General features: G+C 42.9%; 1 protein-coding gene across 10 annotated transcripts in view; it reads left to right on the top strand.

The window, feature by feature from the left end:
• LOC122559687 (suppressor of tumorigenicity 7 protein homolog) overlaps positions 1 to 20250 on the top strand; it is a 202549-nt gene extending 182299 nt beyond the window's left edge. For 4 of the 10 annotated variants that reach the window (XM_043709578.1, XM_043709582.1, XM_043709579.1 and 1 more), the window contains 2 exons: positions 4321 to 4460; positions 19903 to 20250. In XM_043709578.1, coding sequence (XP_043565513.1) covers positions 4321 to 4460; positions 19903 to 19998 — 236 coding nt within the window. In that variant the 3' untranslated portion in view covers positions 19999 to 20250. Of the gene's footprint in view, positions 1 to 4320; positions 4461 to 7376; positions 7736 to 11095; positions 11207 to 13824; positions 14654 to 19902 lie in introns of those variants that run through there. The other 6 variants (XM_043709572.1, XM_043709573.1, XM_043709575.1 and 3 more) reach the window with 6 other exon arrangements.
• The last annotated feature ends 1851 nt before the right edge of the window (positions 20251 to 22101 follow it).

The raw sequence follows: 22101 nt of genomic DNA on the forward strand, positions 1-22101 counted from the left end.
AGGAGGGGAGTGGTGCCGGTGTAACTACGTAGCCGACGAAGAGAAACGCATAGCTGGGGCCCATGCGGATGCCCATGGCTACCCCTTTCATCTGGAGTAAGTGTGAGGATTCGAAGGAGAAATTGTTGAGGATGAGGACCAGTTCAGCCAAATGCATGAGTGTCAGTGGAGGGGTACTGGTGGGGACTTCGGGAGAGGAAGAAATGGAGGGCTTGGAGGTCCTGGTCATGGCTCATGGAGATGTGGAGGGACTGGATGTCCATGGTGAAGATGAGGCGTTGGGGTCCGGGGAAACGGAAGTCTTGGAGGAGGTGGAGGGTGTGGGTAGTATCTCAAACATATGTGGGGAGTTCCTGGACTAGGGGGGATAGGACAATATCGAGGTAGGTGGAGATGAATTCAGTGGGGCAGGAGCAGGCTGAGACGATGGATCGGCCAGAGTTGTCAGGCTTGTGGATCTTGGGTAGGAGGTAGGATCAGGCAATGCGGGGTTCCGGGACTATGTGGTTGGAAGCTGTGGGTGGGAGATCCCCAAAAGTGATGAGGTTGTGTATAGTCTGGGAGATGAAGGTTTGGTAATGAGGGGGTTGAGTTCCTGGTTGAGGGGGCGGTAGGAGTAGGTGCCTTCGAGTTGGCGCCTGGCTTCAGCGGTTTAGAAGTCAGTGCGCCAAACTACCACTGCACCCCCTTTGTCTGCTGGTTTGGTAGTGAGGTTGGGGTTGGAGCAGAGGGAGTGGTGGGTTGCACATTGTGCGAGTGAGGTTGGAGTGGGGGACGGGGGCGTGGACAGGTTGAGGCGGTCAATGTCTTGGCCGCAGTTGGAAACAAAGAGGTCGAGGGCAGGTAATAGATCGGCACAGGTTGTCCAAGTGTGTTGGAGGTGGGCAGAGGGGTCCTTGGAGGGTGGGTGGGAATCTTGATGAAAAAAGTAAGCTTGGAGGCGGAGGCAGCGGAGGAAGAATTCGACGTCATGGCAAGTATTGAATTTGTTGATACATGAACAGAGAGGGATTAAGGTAAGGCCTTTGCTGAGGACTGATCATTCATCCTCAGTGAGGGGGAGGTCTGGGGAATGGTGTAAACTCTTCAGGACTGGGAGCTTGGACCTGGTGTGGGTGTGGAACTGGGAGTGGAGGTGGAGACTGTAATTGGAGTGGGCTTGCTGGTAGGGGGAATGGGGGTGGAGTCATTTACAGAAGTGGTGTTCCCCTTGGCGTTCTGGGGGGCCTCTTCCAATGTGGACTTCACCATTTTCCTTACCTCCCCTCCCCCCACCTTACCCCAGTTCCAACCTTCCAGCTCAGCACCGTCCTCATGACCAGTCCCACCTTTCAATCTTCCTTCCCACCTATTCACTCCACCCTCCTCTCTTCCTTCTCCCACCTTCACCCCCACCCCCATCCACCGATTGCACTCTCAGATACCTTCCCCCCAGCCCCCCCCATTTATCTTTCCACCCCTGTGGCTCCCAGCCTCATTCCTGATGAAGGTCTTTTGCCCGAAATGTCGACATTTCCTGCTCCTTGGATGCTGCCTGACCTGCTATGCTTTTCCAGCACCACTCTAGTTTTGACTCTAATCTCCAGCATCTGCAGTACCCACTCCTGCCTTAATGTCATGTGTGCCTACACATCAAGTTTACTTTGGCTTTTAAATTCATGTAAAATTTTAAGATTTTGTATTTCCTTCCCCTGTTTTGTTTATACTTTGTGCAGTCGATGGGGTATTGAGTACAAGAGTTGGCAGGTCATGTTACAGTTGTATAAGACTTTGGTTTGGCCATATTTGTAATACTGCATACAGTTCTGGTTTTTACATAACCAAAAGGATGTGGATGCTTTTGGACAGGATGCAGAGGAGGTTCACCAGGATGTTGCCTGGTATAGAGGGTGCTAACTATGAAGAGAGGTTGAGTAGATTAGGATTATTTTCTTTAGAAAGACGGAGGTTGAGGGGGGGTCTGATTGAGGTCTACAAAATCATGAGAGGTATCGATAGGTTGGATAGCAAGAAACCTTTTTCCCAGAGTGGGGAACCCGATTACTGGGGGTCATGAGTTCAAAGTGAGAGGGGAAAAGTTTAAGGGAGATATGCATGGGAAGTTCTTTACGCAGTGGGTGGTGGGTGTGCCTGGAACACATTACCAATGTAGGTGATAGAGGCAGCAACAATAGTGTCATTTAAGATGTATCTAGACAGATATGTGAATGGGCAAGGAGCAGAGGGATACAGATCCTTAGAAAATAGGCGAAAGGATTAGATAGAGGATCGGGATCAGTGCAGGCTTGGAGGGCCAAAGGGCCTGTTCTTCTGCTGTAATTTTCTTTGTTCTTTGTCTCATAGCTTCTGCGTTTTTTGTACCAGTCACCTCTCTAATCATTCACTATTCATGTCCACCTGTAGTCTTTCAATATCCTCATCAAATATTCCCATTTTTCCCTAATTTATTTTGGGCCATTTATCCATCACCTCTTTTCACAAAGCTAAAACATCTCCCTATCCAGTGGCTATCAAAATGAGATAAATACTTGAAAGGGAGAAAATTGCAGGACAATAGGGAAAAAGCATGGCAGTACAACTAGTTGAATAGTTCAAAGAGCTAGAGTAGGCACATGGGCCGAATGGCCGCCTCCTGCATTCTATGTTCTCCCAATGCATTAGGTTTCAAATCTCTACCACCTTCTCTGAATTCTGCATGGCTTTGTTCCAACCTCTCCTGCAGTTTCCTTCAGCTCAACTCAACAATGTAAGGCTCCAAATCTGGCTTTTTATACATTCCTTATCCCTCCATCCCATCATTTGGGGCAGAATATGGATGCCCAGTAACATCTCACACTTGCAATTCATTCCTAATCTGCTCTACCTCTTCCTGTTTAAAATTAAATAAAGTCATCCTGTCAACCTAGTCTGATAATCATGCCCTTGCTTTTTTCTGTACCTTTATGAAAGTGCCTTTAGACACTCTGTAAATGAAAGGTGCTGAATGCTAGAAGATGCCACCACCATCTTCATCACTAGGTATCTGCACCAAGCAACATCTCAGCACCATAGTTCCACCATGTTCCAAAGTCTCTTCATTTCTTCATCATTCCACCTAATCATTTCACTTATTTCCTCTTCATCTTTTTACCAGTCAGAGCATATGGGATCAGCAGTAAATCCAGATTTTATTGCCCACCATTAATTGCTGTTGAGAATATGCTGACACAGTCCCATCTTGAGTAAAACTGAGTGGCTTACTAAGCCATTTCAGGGGCATTTAAGAGTCAACTGTATTTGTGGTGGTAGCTTATGTTTCCAGACTTGAATTACTAGTCCAGCAATACAACTGCTAAACCAATCAGGACATTGGTGAGGTCACTTTAGGAATGCAGTTCTGATCAACCTGCTACAGGAAAGATGTTATTAGACTGGAAAGGGTGCAGAGAGAATTTACCAGGACTGGGGGGGTTTGAGATTTAAAGAAAGATGGATAAGCTGGGACTATTTTCCATACTTGAGCTTAGGAAATTGAGTGGTGACCTGAGAGAGGTTTATAAAATCATGAAAGGCATAGTGAAGGTGAATTGCCAGGGTCTTTTCCCTAAGGTAGGTGAATCCAAAATTAGAGAGCATAGACTTAAAGTGAGAGGGTGGCATTTATGTGGAATGAACTGCCAGAGGAAATGGTAGGTGTGGGTACAATTGCAACATTTAAAAAAACATTTGGACAGGTAAATGAATAGGAAAGGTTTGGGGGATATGGGCCAAAAACAGACAAATGAGACTATTTTAGTTTGAGAAACCTGGTCGGCATGATGAGTTGGACTGAAGAGCCTGTTTCCATGTTGTATGACTCTATGAATCTTCCATACCCTCATTAACATCCCTTTTTGAATGTTATTAGTATAGTTATCCTGATCTTTTTCTTTTGAATTGTATTTGATTCATGGTCTGGATCCAAAGGCGATAATTTATTTATCTCTTTATTTAAAAAGACTAACTTAAAACAGGAAGGATTCAGATGAAGTCATACTGATAAAACATTAACTTTGTTTCTTTCTCCACGGATGCTGAGTTTCTCCAGCCCTTTCTGTTTATATTTAATGATTCTACAACAGTATGCTGCATGTGAAAATATTTAGTAAATATGTATTTTTATATCCATCATCCTTTCTGTCTTTCTCTCTGTTTCTGTCTTGTTACATGTTTATTTCTGACTTTCTTTGAACCTTCATGTTTCCCATTGTTCCTGAGTACTTGTTTGTTTTTGTCTCATTTCATTTTATTTCTGTCTGTTTCTTTCTTTCTGCCTATCTGATACCATGTGTTCATATCCAGCGTTTCATGAAGTTTCAGTGTATCCCAAGAAGGAGCTTCCATTCTTCATCCTCTTCACAGCCGGCCTGTGCTCTTTCACTGCCATGTTGGCTCTTCTCACACATCAGTTTCCAGAACTCATGGGAGTCTTTGCAAAAGCCGTAAGTATCTTTTCAAGTCGGTTATGATGCTCATACACTGAGCTCCTGAACTGCTTAAGAATGTTATCCTTGTGTTTGTGCAGTCGTTCTTTTCATATTGTAAAACTAGGTGTAAAAGTAGGTCCATCAGCTCCCCAAACTTGACTCTGCTGTCTGGGAACAAAGACTGTGGTGCTGGAAAAGCACAGCTGGTCAGGCAGCATCCGAGGAGCAGGAGAGTGGACATTTCGGGCATAAGCTCTTCATCATTCCTGATGAAGAGTTTATGCCCAAAACATCAACTGTCCTGCTCCTCAGAAGCTGCCTAACCAGCTGTGCTTTACCAGCACCACACTCTTTGACTCTGATCTCCAGCATCAGCCTCACTTTATCCTTCTGTCTGGGAAGTCATTTTTGCCTATTTTTCTAAGATTACTTTGGGAATACAGTGCAGGATTGTATTTGTTATTTTGATTGCCTTTTCCTGTTCTATTGAAATAAAGAAACAGCGTATTATATATATATTGCATTTTTCATTAACTCAGGGTTCTACAAAACAGCTATGAACTAACAAAGTGGTTTGAAGTCTAATCCCTGTTGTATGGTAGGCAAATGCCCTAACCAAATTGTGAACACAAACACCAATTGAAATAAACATGTAATATATTCTTAGCTGTTGTTGATGGTCAGGCCACCCAAAGCCCTACCCTAACCCTTCAACACTCCTCAAACCCTTAATCAACTCTACTGCCATTGACACAAGCTTGACTTCCTCACAGATAAGCCAACCACTTTGCTGTATGCCTCTTTTGTCATTCTCTGAAGGACCCATCATCGCTGTCACTTTTCAGTGGTAACCTAACTACCCCATTACTCACCTTTCCTGACCTTTTCTCCCTGGGGCCTAATCTGGCCAATATCTTTCCCATTTCCCTCTCCTCTGATGATGCTGACCCTGTGGATTCTGTGAGAGGATCCTATCCTCCTTGCTTTACCCTCCAGAATATCTGTCCACTCAAAAGGCCCTTCCCATCCCTGAAGTTATTGTGTATGATGGGATAATTCTGGTTATACTTTCCATACATTGCCCTGCTAAACCAGAGCACTAACAATGTGGATGTTATTATCAAATTATACTTTTGCCTGCCTTACTGCAGTCTGGAGCATCAGCCACTTTGAGAATCTCACCTTCTTCTACTAATGATTTGAAAATCCATCTCACTAAGCATGCTCTCCCTCCTCTGTGAGTTCACTGCTCTCCTGTAAATTCTCACTGTATAAACTCCCCTCCCTACATACATAGCCATCTTATTGACCTCGATATCTTACGTAGCTTCTCAATTCCCATTCTGATCTTGCAAGACCCTAATTTTAAAGTTCTGATTTATTACTTTCCATTCCCTTACCTATTTCCTTCCTTTAGGTCGACAAACCTCTGAGATCTCTGCACTTTCTCAATTCTGGGCTCATGACCAGTTTGAATACATTGATGCGGGCAGAGCGATAGATGTGATCTATACGGACTTCAGTAAGGCATTTGACAAGGTTCCCCATGGGAGACTGATTAACAAGGTTAGATATCACGGAATATAGGGAGAATACAGAACTGGCTCAAAGATCGAAGACAGAGGGTGGTGGTGGAGGGTAGTTTTTTTCAGACTGAAGGCCTGTGACCAGTGGAGTCCCACAAGGATCGGTGCTGGGCCCTCTACTTTTTGTCATTTACATAAATGATTTGAATACGGGCATGAGAGGTACAGTTAGTAAGTTTGCAGATGACACCAAAATTGGAGGTGTAGTGGACAGCGAAGAGGGTTACCTCAGATTACAACAGGAACTTGACCAGATGGGCCCATGGGCTGAGAAGTGGCGGATGGAGTTTAATTCAGATAAATGCGAGTTGCTGCATTTTGGGAAAGCAAATCTTAGCAGGACTTATATACTTAATGGTAAGGTCCTAGGGAGTGTTGCTGAACAGAGACCTTGGAATGCAGGTTCATAGCTCCTTGAAAGTGGAGTTGCAGGTAGATAGGATAGTGAAGAAGGCGTTTGGTATGCTTTCCTTTGTTGGTCAGAGTATTGAATACAGGAGGTCATGTTGCGGCTGTACGGGACATCGGTTAAGCCACTGTTAGAATATTGCATGCAATTCTGGTCTCCTTCCTATCGGAAAGATGTTGTGAAACTTGAAAGGGTTCAGAAAAGATTTACAAGGATGTTGCCAGGGTTGGAGGATTTGAGCTATAGGGAGAGGCTGAACAGGCTGGGGCTGTTTTCCCTGGAGCGTCAGAGGCTGAGGGGTGACCTTATAGAGGTGTACAAAATTATGAGGGGCATGGATAGGGTAAATAGTCAAAGTCTTTTCCCTGGAGTTGGGGAGTCCAGAACTAGAGGGCATAGGTTTAAGGTGAAAGAGGAAAGATATAAAAGGGGCAAACTTTTCACATGCAGGGTGGTATGTGTATGGAATGAGCTGCCAGAGGATGTGGTGGAGGCTGGTACAATTGCAACATTTAAGAGGCATTTGAATGGGTATATGAATAGGAAGGGTTTTGAGGGATATGGGCCGGGTGCTGGCAGGTGGGACTAGATTGGGTTGGGATATCTGGTCGGCATGGACGGGTTGGACTGAAGGGTCTGTTTTCATGCTGTACATCTCTATGACTCTAATCGAAACATAGCTCCCTCCAGTTTATTTTCTGGAATTCCAGCCCAAATCCTCTTTGCCTTCATATGTACCTCTAAAACACTCCAGGGGTGTACCTCTTTGACCAAGCTTTAACTCATCTGTTCTAATCTCAGTGTTGCTTTAATAAAGTTCAGTAATGCACTTTGAGCCATTTTATTACATTAAATGCATAATTTAAATGCAGATTGTTGTAGATGCTGTTGTTGTGAACTTCCTTGCATTTCACATTTTGCTGCATTTACTTATAGACAGTTACGATTCAGAAGGAGTCCATTCAGCCTATCATCTCCACATTGGTGAATAAAGATCTGCCCACATCTATTCCAATTTCCAGCTTTTGGCCCTTAACCCTGAAGGCTATGGCAATGCAAGTGAATATCTCGATATTGTTTAAATGTTGCAAAACTTTCTAACTCAGCTACCCTTTCAGGGAGTCTCCTACCACCCTCTGAGTAAAATACGTCTCCTCAACTGTCAACTGTCCTAATGCCTTTAATCTATATGTCCTCTGGTTATTGACCCCACTACTTATGAAAAAGTGCCTTCCTGTCCACCTGTCTATGTCTCTCATAGCTTCATACATCTCTATCCCCTCTCAACCTTCACTGCTCCACGGAAAACAAATATAATCTATCCAATCTTTCCTCACAGCTCAGACCTCCAGCCCAGGCAGCATCCTAGTAAATCTCCTCTGCACCTTTGCTAATCTAGTCCCATCCTTCCTATATTGCAGTGACCAGAATTGTATGTAGTACTCCAGTTCTAGCCTAAGCATAATACACTTCCAGCATATTCTCCCTGCTGTGGTATTTTTGCCTTGGCTAATACATATCCCAGATGCCTTCTTAACCATCTTATCTACCTGCTGTGCTCCCTTCAGTTTCTGATCTTCTTCTGATCTCCAGTATGTTCCAGGGTCCTACCATTCATAGTGTGCAGTCCTTTGTGGCCTGTTTGCCCTCCCCAGGTGCTTTACCTCATACTTTTCAGAGCTCAGTTCCATTTGTCATTGCTCTGCCCGGCTGACCAGTCCGTTGATTTCCTCTTGCAGTTTATAACTTTCCTCTTCACAATTTAAGTTTTTAATGTACATCACAAACAGCAAAGGTTTTCCAGCACTGGAGCCCTGAGGAGCTGTATTGGAAACAGACCTCCAATCACAGAAACATTCCTCGAGCCCACCCTCTGTTTCCTGCTTCTCAGTCAATTTTAGATCCAACATCCTACTTCGCCTGGAGTTCCATGGATTTTTACTTTTTTGATCAGTCTTCCATGAGGAACTTAATCAAAAGCTTGTGAAAGTCTTTGTAGACCACACCAAGTGCATAAGGAGTTCCTACCCCTGGACAGGGAAGCCCGGGTTCAAGACCCACCTGCTCCAGATGTGTAACAACGTCCCTGAGCAGGTTGATTAGGAAACTAGGGTACATTACCCTCATTACAGTCCCAAAAGATTTGATAAAACTTGTTAGTTACAACCCTTCCTGAACAAATCCATGCTGATTATGATTTTTGAGAAGATTTGTAGCTCTGGTTAAGGTTCAGTTTGTAAGTTTGCTCACTGAGATGGAAGGTTTGGGCAGCACAGTGGCTCAGTGGTTAGCACTGCTGCCTTACAGCGCCAGGGACCCGGGTTCAATTCCAGTCTCGGGTGACTGTGTGAAGTTTGCACATTCTCCCCGTGTCTGCGTGGGTTTCCTCTGGGTGCTTTGGTTTCCTCCCACTGTCCAAAGATGTGCAGGCTAGGTGAATTGGCCATGCTTAATTGCCCATAGTGTTCATGAATGTGTAGGTTAGGTGCATTAGTCAGGGATAAATATAAAGGAATAGGGTAGGAGAATGGGTCTGGGTGGGTTACTGTTTGAAGGATCGGTGTGGACTTGTTGAATTGAAGGACCTGTTTCCACACTGTTGGGATTCTAGGTTTGTGATTTTCGAGAAGATTTGCCAGCTCAGTGAGCAAGCGTGCAACCTGAACCTCAACATGAGCTGCAAGTCTTCTCAAAACTCACAAACCTGCCAATCATTATCCCTGATTAATCCATGTCTCTCCAAGTGCAGATATATTCTGAACCACCAAAACTGGACTGAGTGACCTGTAATTCCCTGGTCTATCCCTTCCTCCCTTTTTTATTAACGGAACAATGTTAACAATCTGTGATGTAGGCATATCGTATGAGCCACAGAACCTTGAGCTGATACATCCATCATAGTGGGCTAGGTTTAAGTCTTACCTTAAATGGCACCAGCCATTGCTACTTCAGAGTTCAGACCAAATTAAAACAAATGCACTCCGTCTCTGTCAGATATTCCCAGCTTTCACAGACCCTTGCCCTGCACCTCTCAGTTCTCACAGAGAGGCTGCAACAATTTTCAAGCCTCAAATAAGGGTCAAAGTGGGAAAAGGTTTGGGAAGCACTGAGTTCGATCAAGTCTCTGAAGTGGAACTCCCAGAGGAGTGTATATTTGCAGAGAGTCCTGGCTGAATTTATGTTATATGTGGTTCTCAAGGATTTTCTTAGCTTCTATGAATGGAAGTAAAAGTTTTTTTAAACTTGTTTTTCTGCACTTTTTTTTGTAAAGTCAGGTTAGAGGTTTTCTTTGTTTGAATAAGGTAAATGTTCTACACGTTGCTTTGTCAACTCAAAGAAATGGAGAATTGAGTTTTCTTTGAATCTTGCATCACAAAAGGTGCATAATTATTCAGAATGCAGAAGATTAAAATGAAAACTTATAATTCAGACAATCTTCAATTCAACCTTCTGTGCAAATACAAAGAATATTTTAAGAGTTGATAGTCTTTAAGCTAAATTTCGTGAATGGATCTTTTGGCAATGCAGTTTAAAAAAATACTCGACTTCTCAACATCGCAGTTGAAAATATGCATGTATAAACTATTTCAGGATCAGGAACTCTACTCACTGGAGTTTAGAAGAATGAGAGGGGTGGCACAGTGGCTCAGTGCACTGCTGCCTCACAGCACCAACGTCCCAGGTTCAATTCCAGCCTCGGGCGACTGTCTGTGTGGAGTTTGCACATTCTCCCCGTGTCTGCGTGGATTTCCTCCGGGTTTCCTCCCACAATCCAAAAATGTGCAGGTCAGGTGAATTGGCCATGCTAAATTGCCCATAGGAATAGGTGCATTAGTCAGAGGGAAGTAGGGCTGGGTGGGTTACTCTTCAGAGGGTCGGTGTGGACTGGTTGGGCCAAAGGGCCTGTTTCCACACGGTAGGGAATCTAATTTCATCAAAATAGATAGGATTCTTAAGGAACTTGGCAGGGTAAATGCTGAGAGGATGTTTCCCCTCTTGGGAATATCTAGGACCAGAGGACATAGTTTCAGAATAAAGGGGTGCCAATTTAAGACTGAGATGAGGAAGAATTTTCCTCTCTGAGAATTGAGGGTCTTTGAAACTCCTTGCCACAGAGGGCTGTGCGAGCTGAGTGCTTGTACATATTTAAGGCTAAGATAGGTAGATTTTTGATCAGTCAGAGAATCAAGGGTTGTGGAGAAAGGGCAGGAAAGTGGATGTGAGGAATGTTGGATCAACCTCCGGGTGCTCCGGTTTCCTCCCACCATCCAAAAATGTGCAGGGTCAGGTGAATTGGCCATACTAAATTGCCCGTAGTGTTAGGTAAGGGGTAAATGTAGGGGTATGGGTGGGTTTCGCTTCGGCGGGTCGGTGTGGACTTGTTGGGCCGAAGGGCCTGTTTCCACACTGTAATGTAATCTAATCTAATCTAAACCATGAGCCACCATGAACCTGTTGAATGATGGGGGCAGGCTCGAGGGGCTGAATGGCCTACTCCTGTTTGAATTTGTGATGGTCCTGTAATCCATGATTCTGTGCATAATACTTATTAGGGATCATTGAATATTCTTGCACAAATGCATAAAGAAACATATGTAGTGTTATTTTGAAACTGGAATGGTCTTTTAGTATTTTAACATTTTTGTATGGGGCAGATTTTTACAGCACCCCACCAGCAGGATTGCAGGCGGGCTCTACAAAACTCTGAGAACAATTTGTACACTGCCCGCCTAGCGCCATCCTCACTAGGAGAAAACAGGTGCCAGGTGAGCCCCCTTTTGTCTTTTCACTCCTGATCTACATCAAACCGTCCGCCCATAGTCAACATTCACCCTATTCCTACTCATTGTTTTGTCTTGATCACACAAGAGCCCCAGACTCTCCTCTATCTAGCTCCTGGCTTCTGTGCTAGGACTACATACACTCCCAGTAAGTGGCCACTCCTTGCAGAGGCGCTGCTGAATCATGGCGTTGCAGAGTTGTACAGCACAGAAACAGACCCTTATGTCCAACTCATCCATGCCGACCAGATATCTCAACCTAATCTAGTCCCATTTGCCAGTACTTGGCCCATAAACATCTAAACCCTTCCTATTCATGTACCCATCCAGTTGCCTTTTAAATGGTGCAATTCTACCAGCCTCCAGAGCAGCCAGCCAATCAAATGGCCAGCAACTCTGAAAGGTGGGGCATCCTCTGTAGTTAGGGATTGGAGGCAGCTCCAGTTTTTCACCCACCTTGATCTTAAATGTGGGGCTGATTGGGAACTTGCACAAGTTTCTTTTGGACTTTTTTGGTGGTGTGACAGAGAACACCACCCATCAAATGCTGCTCAAGATTTTCTTTTGCAATAGCAAACTAAAATCCCACAATGTCTCAGACTATTTTGAGATCCCAGCAATACGGAAATCCATGTTTTAATAATTTGGTTATGGAACAAGAACAAAACCAGCCAGCATTGATGGCCAGTGTAGTGGCTCACTTAGTTGAGTTATGACTTCAGGTAAACATTGCAAATTAGAATGGTACATGGTTCCTGGATATTCAGTTTATTTCCCAGAGAGATGCAGGGATTCACAATCGGCCCATTTAATAAAGAAACAAACTCTTGCATTTTTGAGGCTGGATAAGCAGAGCAGGGAAGAAAATTGACTTTTCATTCCGTGACAGTCAGCAACAGTGTTGCAATAATAACAGTTCGGAACATAGTTAAGTTGAGTGCTTACACCACATTTCCTGTTTAAGAGAGAGAGTTTTAAAGAGATTAGAAAAACAATTGCACTTGAGGCATTGCAAAGAGCCGCTGGATCATTCAGCTCTTCAATTTTAATAAGGTAAGCATATCATATGAGCCACAGAACCTTGAGCTGACAAATTTATTTTAGACAGTCCTCAGCCTCAGGTAACAGCTGTGCTCTGATGTCAAAGTTTTGTCAAAATCTGAACCCAGGTCACAACATGAAAGTCTGTGACCTTAACGCACTGAGCCACCTGAGCCCTGTTGCATAGTTTCTTACTTTCTTGTCCGGAGTAGTGCGTGTCCATTGTGTTACTCAATAAGTCTAATGATAGAAGTTCCCTTGACTCCAAAGTGATGATGTTTGTGTGTGGGTGCCTAAAGGACCCCTGTGACTACTGTAGACATATCAAAGTCGCAGTTCTTTGATCTTTCTCTGACCCTTACCTTGGCTGATAGCACAGGTCCCAGTAGAACTAAACTGTGTCAAGCACAAATGCCTCTTTTGAGTTAGACAGGTAAGATCTGATTTGGCAGCAGTGTGACTGAAGTAGTAGTTTACATTGATAGGTACTGAAAGATGGCTGTGACTCACCACTACTGCTGGTATACTACAATCTGGCAGTTTTGTAGTATACAAAGTGAGAAAGTGACTGCTTGAGAAATGGGATAGCTGTGTCATAGAAATCATAGCACAATTTATTATAATATATATTATTAAATTCAATTCTTTAAATTCAATGAAGTTTTTGCACCTGGTCTTACTGGTGATTTAATACCTTTTCAGATCAATGGCATAAGAACATAGAATGGGCAAACAATTTAGGATTACTTTTGAGTCCTTGAGGTGCAAGACCTTTTTGATCTTATCCTTATCTTTCTGATCAATTTTGCTAAGAAAGGAACAAGGTTTTGTTAGGTCACCCATATCTGCAAAAGATGTTGGACTGAAACAGTACATAAATCACCTGATTTGCACCAAAATAGGTCTACTTAATTGTTACTTTCTCATTTTTGTTTTTTTTTACATGAAGGTAGCCTTATTAAAATCCTAATGTAAAGGGGCTGTTGGAAAGATCAATGAAACTCAGATCAAAGGATTTTCTCCTGTGTGCCATGGTCGTCTTTAGTCTGTAGTGTGAGCTTTGATTCGTAACCGCAAAACTGTTTAAAGACTCAATAATACAAACTAGTTATTCTAGCTCTTTGTATGCCTGCTAGGTCCCAACTAATATCATGGGATATATGCCCCATATCAACATGGATGTGGTGGTGCCAGATAAGGCCAGTTTTTGCAACTCTTTCTTGCATAGTTTTTAACTATCCAAATTCAGGACATGACTAAAGATAGTAAGATGCCACATTCAAGTCACTATTAACTCTTAATGCCAGCTTTTCGAATGCCCTTAATGTTCCCTCATTTGAAACAATGAAATTCATTTTAAATCCCTGCCCACTGGAAGTGGATGTTTAAAATAGATTTGGAAGTATAGGGCTGAATCTTGTCATGTTTTGGCAAAGTCCTTCACACAAGGTTGGTCTCCCCAAGGCCTAGTGAGTTTCTCGCGCCATCATCCAGAACTCAATCATGAACTATCTACCATGCTCCTCTGATACCCCTCTTATCTGATGATTACCAATTCCCAGACAAACTGCAGGCGGAAGTACTCATCATCGCTGAACACCATCTTTGAAATGCAGTTGTACCGACAGACAGATACTCAGCCCAGGGCTGCCCTGCACAGTTTATGACATTTGTCCTGAACATGACCGATAAGAGGAAATTGGCACCCACTTTGTGGACAGTCCACAGGGAGGATGGGGTGATGCAGAGAAGAGTGTCCTCTTCCCACTGGACCCATCACTGAAGGCCATACCAACAGACCAAGCCTGGTACGAGGTCCCACATGGGTCAATGCAATCCCAACCATTTGGAGAACTGCCCAGGGTTGCAGGAAGAAGCTCAGTGATATTCTTCCCAGGGTAAGTGCCACCATCTTCTCTCTGCTCCTTTGTATTTACTCTTTCTCCGTGATCCCGTCAAGCCCCGTGCTCTGCCACTTTGACTATTTCATGCAACATCTTCGTCCACTCGCGCTCACCCACCTCATTCCCCCTGCATGTTACTAAACTGGATGGTGTCTATACTGTCGTCTTACTCACTCAGGGCACCTCACCAGCTCTCCCCCTCCTGCACCAGTACTAACAGCTGGGCCAAACTCACTCAATCCCTCCCTTTTCGTATTCAAGGTTAAAACAGCCTATTAGAGAACCTATTACAGTGGCGAGCCTGACGTGTGTCTCCTCAACCCCCATAAGGAGACAATCCTGGCCCTCGCCAGGGAAGATTAGGACAGCTCCTGTGGGGATGTGGAAACCACCATGTGGCAGCAGTGAAGTAAGATGTGTTGTTCATTGTCATGCGACCTTCCCATTGCCCCCACTATGCCTTTCATATTAACATACTATAATGTCCCATTTCTTGGTCACTGCATTCTTTCTTTTCTCTCCTGTAGACACCAGCAGGATATTCCCCTAGTGGCTGCAATCTAGAAGGGCACTTCACACGATGTTCCCTTCGTCACTGAGGAAGAAGACTCGGACCCTCTCCGAGGAAGGGCTGACCAGAATGTCTCCTGGACCCTACAGCAGCAGAGACTGATATCTCAGTGGCAGCATTAGCCAGTTCAGAGTTGGAGCACCTGCTGGTGAGCACTTGACTGCCACGTCTCTGGTATCAGTTAAGGAGGAAATGGTCCAGGTTACTGTCACTTAGGAGACTGCTGAAGGCCAGGCACCTGCTTAGACCCAGGCAGGAGAGGAACCCATGGCATTAGCAAGTAGGAACTATACAAATACGCAAGCAGACCCAGGAGCAGGTTTGTCGGAGGCACTAGACAACTTAACTCAAAGGCTTTAGGGACTGCACCAACACCGTTTGTGCTAGTCTGCCCCTGGCACACGAGTGCCTGGCTGCCTCCATGGACAGGTTTGCTTCTGCCATGGAGAACAAAGTCAAGCAACCAACAAGTCTGCCAGATATGCATGCAGCCCTGAACCCCATCGCTCCAGCCATTGGTGCTCAGCACCAACGGCAAAGCAACAGGGGAACGAGGGAACTCGAGGGGCCCATTCATCACAAGGTGGCGTGATCCTGCCAGTGGGCACCTAATCGGATAAGAAACCATACACACAGCTCTCTCAGGAACCTCCACTGGCCACACTCCGAATGAGGCTGGGCATTCCACTTGGCAAAAGAGCTGGATTCCTGACATGAGATGAGAGTGACTTGTGGCATCAAAGCGCCCTAACAAAAATGGAGTCAATGAGAATCAAGGGGAAAACTCTTCACTAGTTGGAGTCATACCTGGCACAAAAGAACATGGTTATGGTTGTTGGAGGTCTGTTATCTCAGCTGCAGTTTTTCAGAACCTTGAAGAAGGGTCACTGGACCCAAAGCGTTAACTCTGATTTTTCTCCACAGATGTTGCCAGACCTACTGCACTGGAGAAAGTGAGGACTGCAGATGCTGGAGATCAGAGATGAAAATGTGTTGCTGGAAAAGCGCAGCAGGTCAGGCAGCATCCAAGGAGCAGGAGAATCGACGTTTCGGGCATGAGCCCTTCTTTCCTGAAAAAGGGCTCGTGCCCGAAACGTCAATTCTCCTGCTCCTTGGATGCTGCCTGACCTGCCAGACCTACTGCACTGACTTCCTATGTTTCTGTGGCTGAATTGAAAAAAAATACAATATTCATTGATTGTGATATAGTTGTACAAACTATGTTTAGTGACTTTGCCTCTTTACCTGTCCATCCATTCACTTCCCTCTCCATTGTGCTGCTTGTGGTAAAACAAACCACATCTCCAGAATTGATTAATTTTCTTTCACTAGTGGCAACACATACAATTAAAAATAATACAGAAAGATTATTATCGCCCTCTCCCTGGCATTTATATAATGTTTGCTGTATCTGACAGGCTGATCCACGGTGTTCACTGCAGCTGATGGTTGTTCTATGGCATTCAAGTCATTGGCAATGAGCGAAGTTTTTCAATTCAAACATGCTGCTGAGTCATCATAGGTTAATCATTTGGGTTAGCTCGGGAGGTGCACTTTACTTGCATTTAGTAATATATGAGCAGGAGTAAACTAGTCAACCCACTACATCATTCAATTTGATTAGGGCTGCCACAGTATCAGTTTTCTGCACTATCTCCATTATACCTTGATGTCCTTAGTTTCCAGCTGTTGGAGGAGAACAATAAAAGTTCTCTGCCTACGTTGAATATTGATCATTTACTGAGTCACATTTCTCCAGCAGAAGCTGCTGAATAGTAGTTTGGTTTGAGACTCGGTTTGTTTTAGTCCTTAATTCAGGGACACCTCTGGGAGTGGTGTTAACACTTTACAGTGGACTCGCTGATTAAAGACTGGAGTTCTGGCTGGCGTCGGTGGCTACATTAACCACTGGAGTGATTAATTAATAAATTGGAAACCCTCCATGTTGATTTCAAGCCTGTTTTAATTTATTGATGATGAAAAATGCTGTCATGTTTCTGACACCATGCAATCAATTTAAAGCTTATTTTATTTATAGGTAGAAAATTGAATCAAATTATTAAAAGCTGTGATTACAGAAGTTAAGAATGATTTGGCCAACGTTTAAGCGATAGTTCAAACTTAGAAGTAAAATTCCAAGGAGACAAGGTGTTTCTGAGGGGTTTGTTTACAAAGCTATGCCATATTGCTGGCCATAAGTCCAACTGAGTTTTTGAAATTAAAGATAATGATATTTGAAGTGTCCTCATTAGTGGCCCAGGTACTAAAAAATGGCATTTGTTCTAATTAGCAAATATAGTAATTCATTGGTTAGGAAATATGCTTTGAATCCAAATCTTAGGCACTGAGATATTTCCACATGCATTATGGAGTCATGGGACATTACATCACAGAGGCCCTTCAGCAGTGTGAAACTTGAAAGGGTTCAGAAAAGACTTACAAGGATGTTGCCAGGGTTGGAGAATTTGGGCTTTAGGGAGAGGCTGAATAGGCTGGGGCTATTTTCCCTGGAGCATCAGACGCTGAGGGGTGACCTTATACAGGATTATAAAATCATGAGGGGCATTGATAGGATAAACTTTTCAAGGTCTTTTTCCTGGGATGGAGGAGTCCAGAACTAGAGGGCATAGGTTAAGGTGAGAGAGGAAACATTTAAAATGGCCCTAAGGGGCAACTTTTTCACAGAGAGGGTGGTGCATGTATGGAATGAGCTGCCAGAGGAAATGGTGGAGGCTGGTACAATTACAACATTCAAAAGGCATCTGGATAGGTATGTGAATAGGAAGAGATTAGAGGGATATGGGCCAAGTACTGGCAAATGGAACTAGATTAATTTAGGATCTCTGGTCGGTATGGGTGAGTTGGACTGAAGGGTCTGCTTCTGTGCTGTATATCTCTACAGCTCTATGTCCAAGCCAGTCATCAAGTCTCTATTTACTCTAATCCCATTTTCCACCACTTGACCCATCGCCATGCATGCTGCCGCAAATCAAATGTTCATCTAAATCTTAAATGTTGTATTGGTTTCCACCTCACTGCTGCAATGTGTGGATCTCGTTTTGAAAATAAAAGCTCTTCATTTATCTTCAATACTAAAATACATCCTTGTCAACATTTTGCATTTGATTATATTCAGCTTGCTACATTTTGTGAAGGCATTACAAATAAATGATGCTAACGCAATGTGTCATTTAGCATCTGCTTTTAAAATGGGTTTGCTTAGCTGTGCAGAGTAGCAGAGGAGTGAATGTCAACATTGGCCCAAGGCTGCATAAAGCAGCAAGACTGTTGGTCCAGCAATTATCTGATAATCTTATAGACTTGAATGGGATCTGAAAAAGCTTTCAGCCTGCATGTCGTGCAAGGGAACAACAGTTGCTTTGAATAAGTGAGCATTTTACACTTTCATATCTTATTCACACTTTGGTGTCTCAATGATGATTAATTTGCTAGAATTTGCTCACAAATCTGATATATACCTGCCTGACTTAGTTCCAAGCATTGTTCTTATTTACTGAGCAGAGTTCAGTGAAATATGTGGAGCCAATTTTCTGGTGTGCTTTCTATATGCATAATGTGGGTTTCCCCAGTGTGAAGCAGAGAATAAAGTGGACAGAGCCATTATGCTGATCCTCGTCCTCTTCTGCACTTCATACACATTTCCAGCACTAAGTCTGGCTTGGGTGGAATGTTTCCGTAAGAAGCAGATGGGAACATTTAAATCAAAAATCACTCACATGGAACTGATGTCAAACTACACCCCACATCATTTTCCTGGGTTTTTGCCTCACAGAGGGCCAAACCTACAAGATCAGGTGAAAATGGATTTTTGGTAATGTGTTCCAACTCCTTATGAAAGTTTTTCTATTTCCCGACCTGTGTGGACAATCGGGCAGGGGAGAGCTGTTTGGATGATTATGGCCAGTGGTCCTTAGGAAGCACTGTCACTCTCAGGCCTGCAGGAGTAATTGTGTTTACTTGCCAAGTTTTCACGGTATACCCATTGATGTGGCTGCTGCTCCTCTTGGCATCATGCCAGAATATGGGCATAACAGAAATCTGTGCACAATGGGGAAGAGGAAGATTCACACCTTATAGGTATTGTTATATTAAAGAGTACATCTACAAATATGGGCCCACTCCCACACACTTATTCACCTCATGTTGTACTTTTTCCTTGATGTTCACACTTTATTTCTCTTCAGTTTTCCCAGTGATGTTTGGTCTGAAACCAAGGTCTGGTGGGTCTGGACCAGCTTGGAGTTCTGTTGGAGCTGTAAATGTGAGACATTGTGTTCCGATAGTTGGATTCAGTATTCAGTTCTAATATTACTGTAGAACAACAAGTAGAATAGTAATTACAAATTAACAGTTACATCTGATCCTTTGACCTGTGATGTTATGAACTTGATTTGTGACCTGAAATAGTACGATACACTGCATGGATTGGACTGTGAAGATGCTACAACTGGCCATTAATGATTAACTTTGCTTGACTTTTATCCAGTAATGCATCAGATAAAGGGTAGGTGGGGGGGGGGGGGGGGGAAGTATTTGCATTTAAATAGCAGCTTGCCACTTCTTGTGTTGCCAACATTCTTGCTTTTGAAGGCAAACATGGCAGCCAATTTGTGTACAGCAAGGTCACATAAATAACAAATTAAGTGAACATCCAATTTATTTGATGCTTGTTATTATTCCTGCATGGAATGTGGACATTGCTGGCTAGGCCCGCACTTATTGTCTATCCCTGAAAGGAGACGGTTGACCAGGTTGTCAGGCAGAACAGCTGATCATCTTCACTTGGTGCTACTTCAGCCAAATTTGCTGCCTCCAATGCTCACAATTCTTGGTCCTACCTCGAAGAAAGGTTATCATGAAGTGTGGTGCTGCAGCCTGGTTCTCAATGACACATTGAATGTAGAATTGCAGTGTTTTCTGAAGAATGAAACACTGACATAGATTGCAGTCAGTAACTCTGAAGGAAAGTCATGAAAGCTCTTTACTTCACACATAAAAAAGTAATCTATAATTTTAAAAATTAGATAAGTTGCTGAAATATTTTCGATAAGTGTTGCTCAAGATCAATTTTTGTATCCATGTGTTGAGCATTTGGTTGCTAAATTTAATTTTAAAATCTCTCCTTTATCATTTTTTCTCTCCAGTTTCTCAGTACATTGTTTGCTCCATTAAACTTTGTGATGGAAAAGGTTGAAAGCATTTTGCCTTCAAGTCTGTGGCATCAATTGACACGGATCTAAGAAGAAAGGAGTTGTGATAGACTGATTTACCATGACATCTGTGCCAAGCTCACCTCTTACAAAGTGCAAAACAGCATGAAAAAAGGGATGAAAATCTATGACTTTAAGACTCTATATGCTATGTTTTGTTCTTATGTGGACATGTTTTCTGTTGTACCAAACAAAGTTGTTGTTGTTCTATTTTATTATTTTGCTGTTAGCAAAATTCTACAAAAATAAACAAAAAAGGCCCCAAAAATAAAATTTAAATTTTGTGTATACAAGTGGAATGGAATATTTCTTTAACATTGTTATGCACTCCTTTTTTTCCCTTTTTTTATTGTAATTTCTTCCCAGTGAATAATATCCTTCAATGAAGTGGATGAATCAATTGTGCAAGTAGACATAAATAGGTATAGTATAGTTGAGATTAAGGGGATGTGGCTGTATGGTGACCAAGTATGGGCACTGAATATCCAGGGTATTCAGATTTTAGGAATGATGGACAAGGAGAAGGAGGTGGGGTAGTATTGCTGGTTAAGGAGTACTTAACGCAATAGTGAGGAACGATATTAGCTCTGGTGAAGTGGAGACTGTGTGGGTAGAGTTTAGAAACACCAAGGTGCAGAAAATGATACACCCCTAAACAGTGGTGGTTATGTTGGGGAAGGCATGAAACAGGAAATTGGAGATGGAAGCAGTAAAGATACAACTGTAATTATGGCTGACTTTAATCTGCATATAAATTGGGCAAATCAAATCAAATCTTCTGTACAGAAGAGGAATTCCTGGAGTGGATATGAGATGGTTTTCTGGATCAATATGTTGAGAAACCAACTAGGGAACCAGCCAACCTAAACTGGGTATTCTGTAATGCCAAAAGGATCATTGGCAATCTAGCTGTGTGAGGGCACTCGGGAAGAGTAACCAATATCTGATTGAATTCTTCAATAAAATGGAGATTGTCATTTATTATATAGAGAGTGTCATTGTTGGCTCTGAGACGAGGGTTCTGAATCCAAATAGAGGAAACTGAACTAGAGGTGCCTATGATAACTTGGGGGATGTTACTTAAAGGGACGATGGTGGACAGGCAATGGCAACCATTTAAAGAGCAGATGGAGGAACAGGCACGATTGTTCATTCCTTTATGACACAAAACTAAAATGGGGAAGTTGGCCTGTCTATGGCTAACGAGGGAAATTAGGGCTACTATTAGATCTAAGGAAGGGGCATAGATATCGGCTATAAAAGGCAACAGACGCAAGGATTAGGAACAGTTCAGATTTCTGCAAAAGAGGACAAAGGGATTGGTTAAGACAGGGACAATAGAGTGTGAGAATAAATATATAGGGAGCATAAAAAATGATTGTAAAAGTTTTCATAGGTATGTGAAGTGAAAACAAAGTAGTGAAGACAACTGTAGGTCCCTTACAATCGGAAACAGGTAAGTTATAATGGGGAATAAATAGATGGCAGTCCAATTTAAGACATATTTTGGCCTATCTTCACAAATAATTTCCTGAAAATGTTGGGGAGCACAAGGTCTAGTGAGAGTGAGGAACTAAGGGAAATCAGAATTAGTAGGGAAATGGTTTTGGGAAAATTGATGGGATGAACAAACTCTAAATCCTCAAGACCTGATAATCTGCATCCCAGAATACTTAAGGAAGTGGCTGTAGAAATAGTAGATGCATTTTTTGGTCATCTTTCAAGTTTCTGTAAAACAATTTCAAAATAGTTCCTAAGGTTTAGAGGGTAGCTAATGTAACCCCACTATTTTAAAAAGAAGGTACAGAGAATTACAAACTAATTAACCTGACATTGGTTGTAGAGGAATGTGAAAGTCTTTTATAAAAGATTTAATAGCAGAACACTTGGAAAACACAGGATTGTCAGAGTAAGTGCAGATTTGCTGAAGGAAATCATGTTTAACAAATTACTGGAATTTTTTGACAATGTAACTAGTAAAATTGCTAAAAGTGAGCCAGTGAATGTGGATTATTAATCGGACTTTCAGAGACATTCAATAATATCCCACCTAAGAGATAAGCATGTAAAATTAAAAAGCATGGAACTGAGGCCATGTACTGACTGGGATATAGAACTGGTTGACAGACAGGA

The sequence above is a fragment of the Chiloscyllium plagiosum genome, chromosome 19, assembly GCF_004010195.1.
Source record: "Chiloscyllium plagiosum isolate BGI_BamShark_2017 chromosome 19, ASM401019v2, whole genome shotgun sequence".
NCBI classification, from domain to species: Eukaryota; Metazoa; Chordata; class Chondrichthyes; order Orectolobiformes; family Hemiscylliidae; genus Chiloscyllium; species Chiloscyllium plagiosum.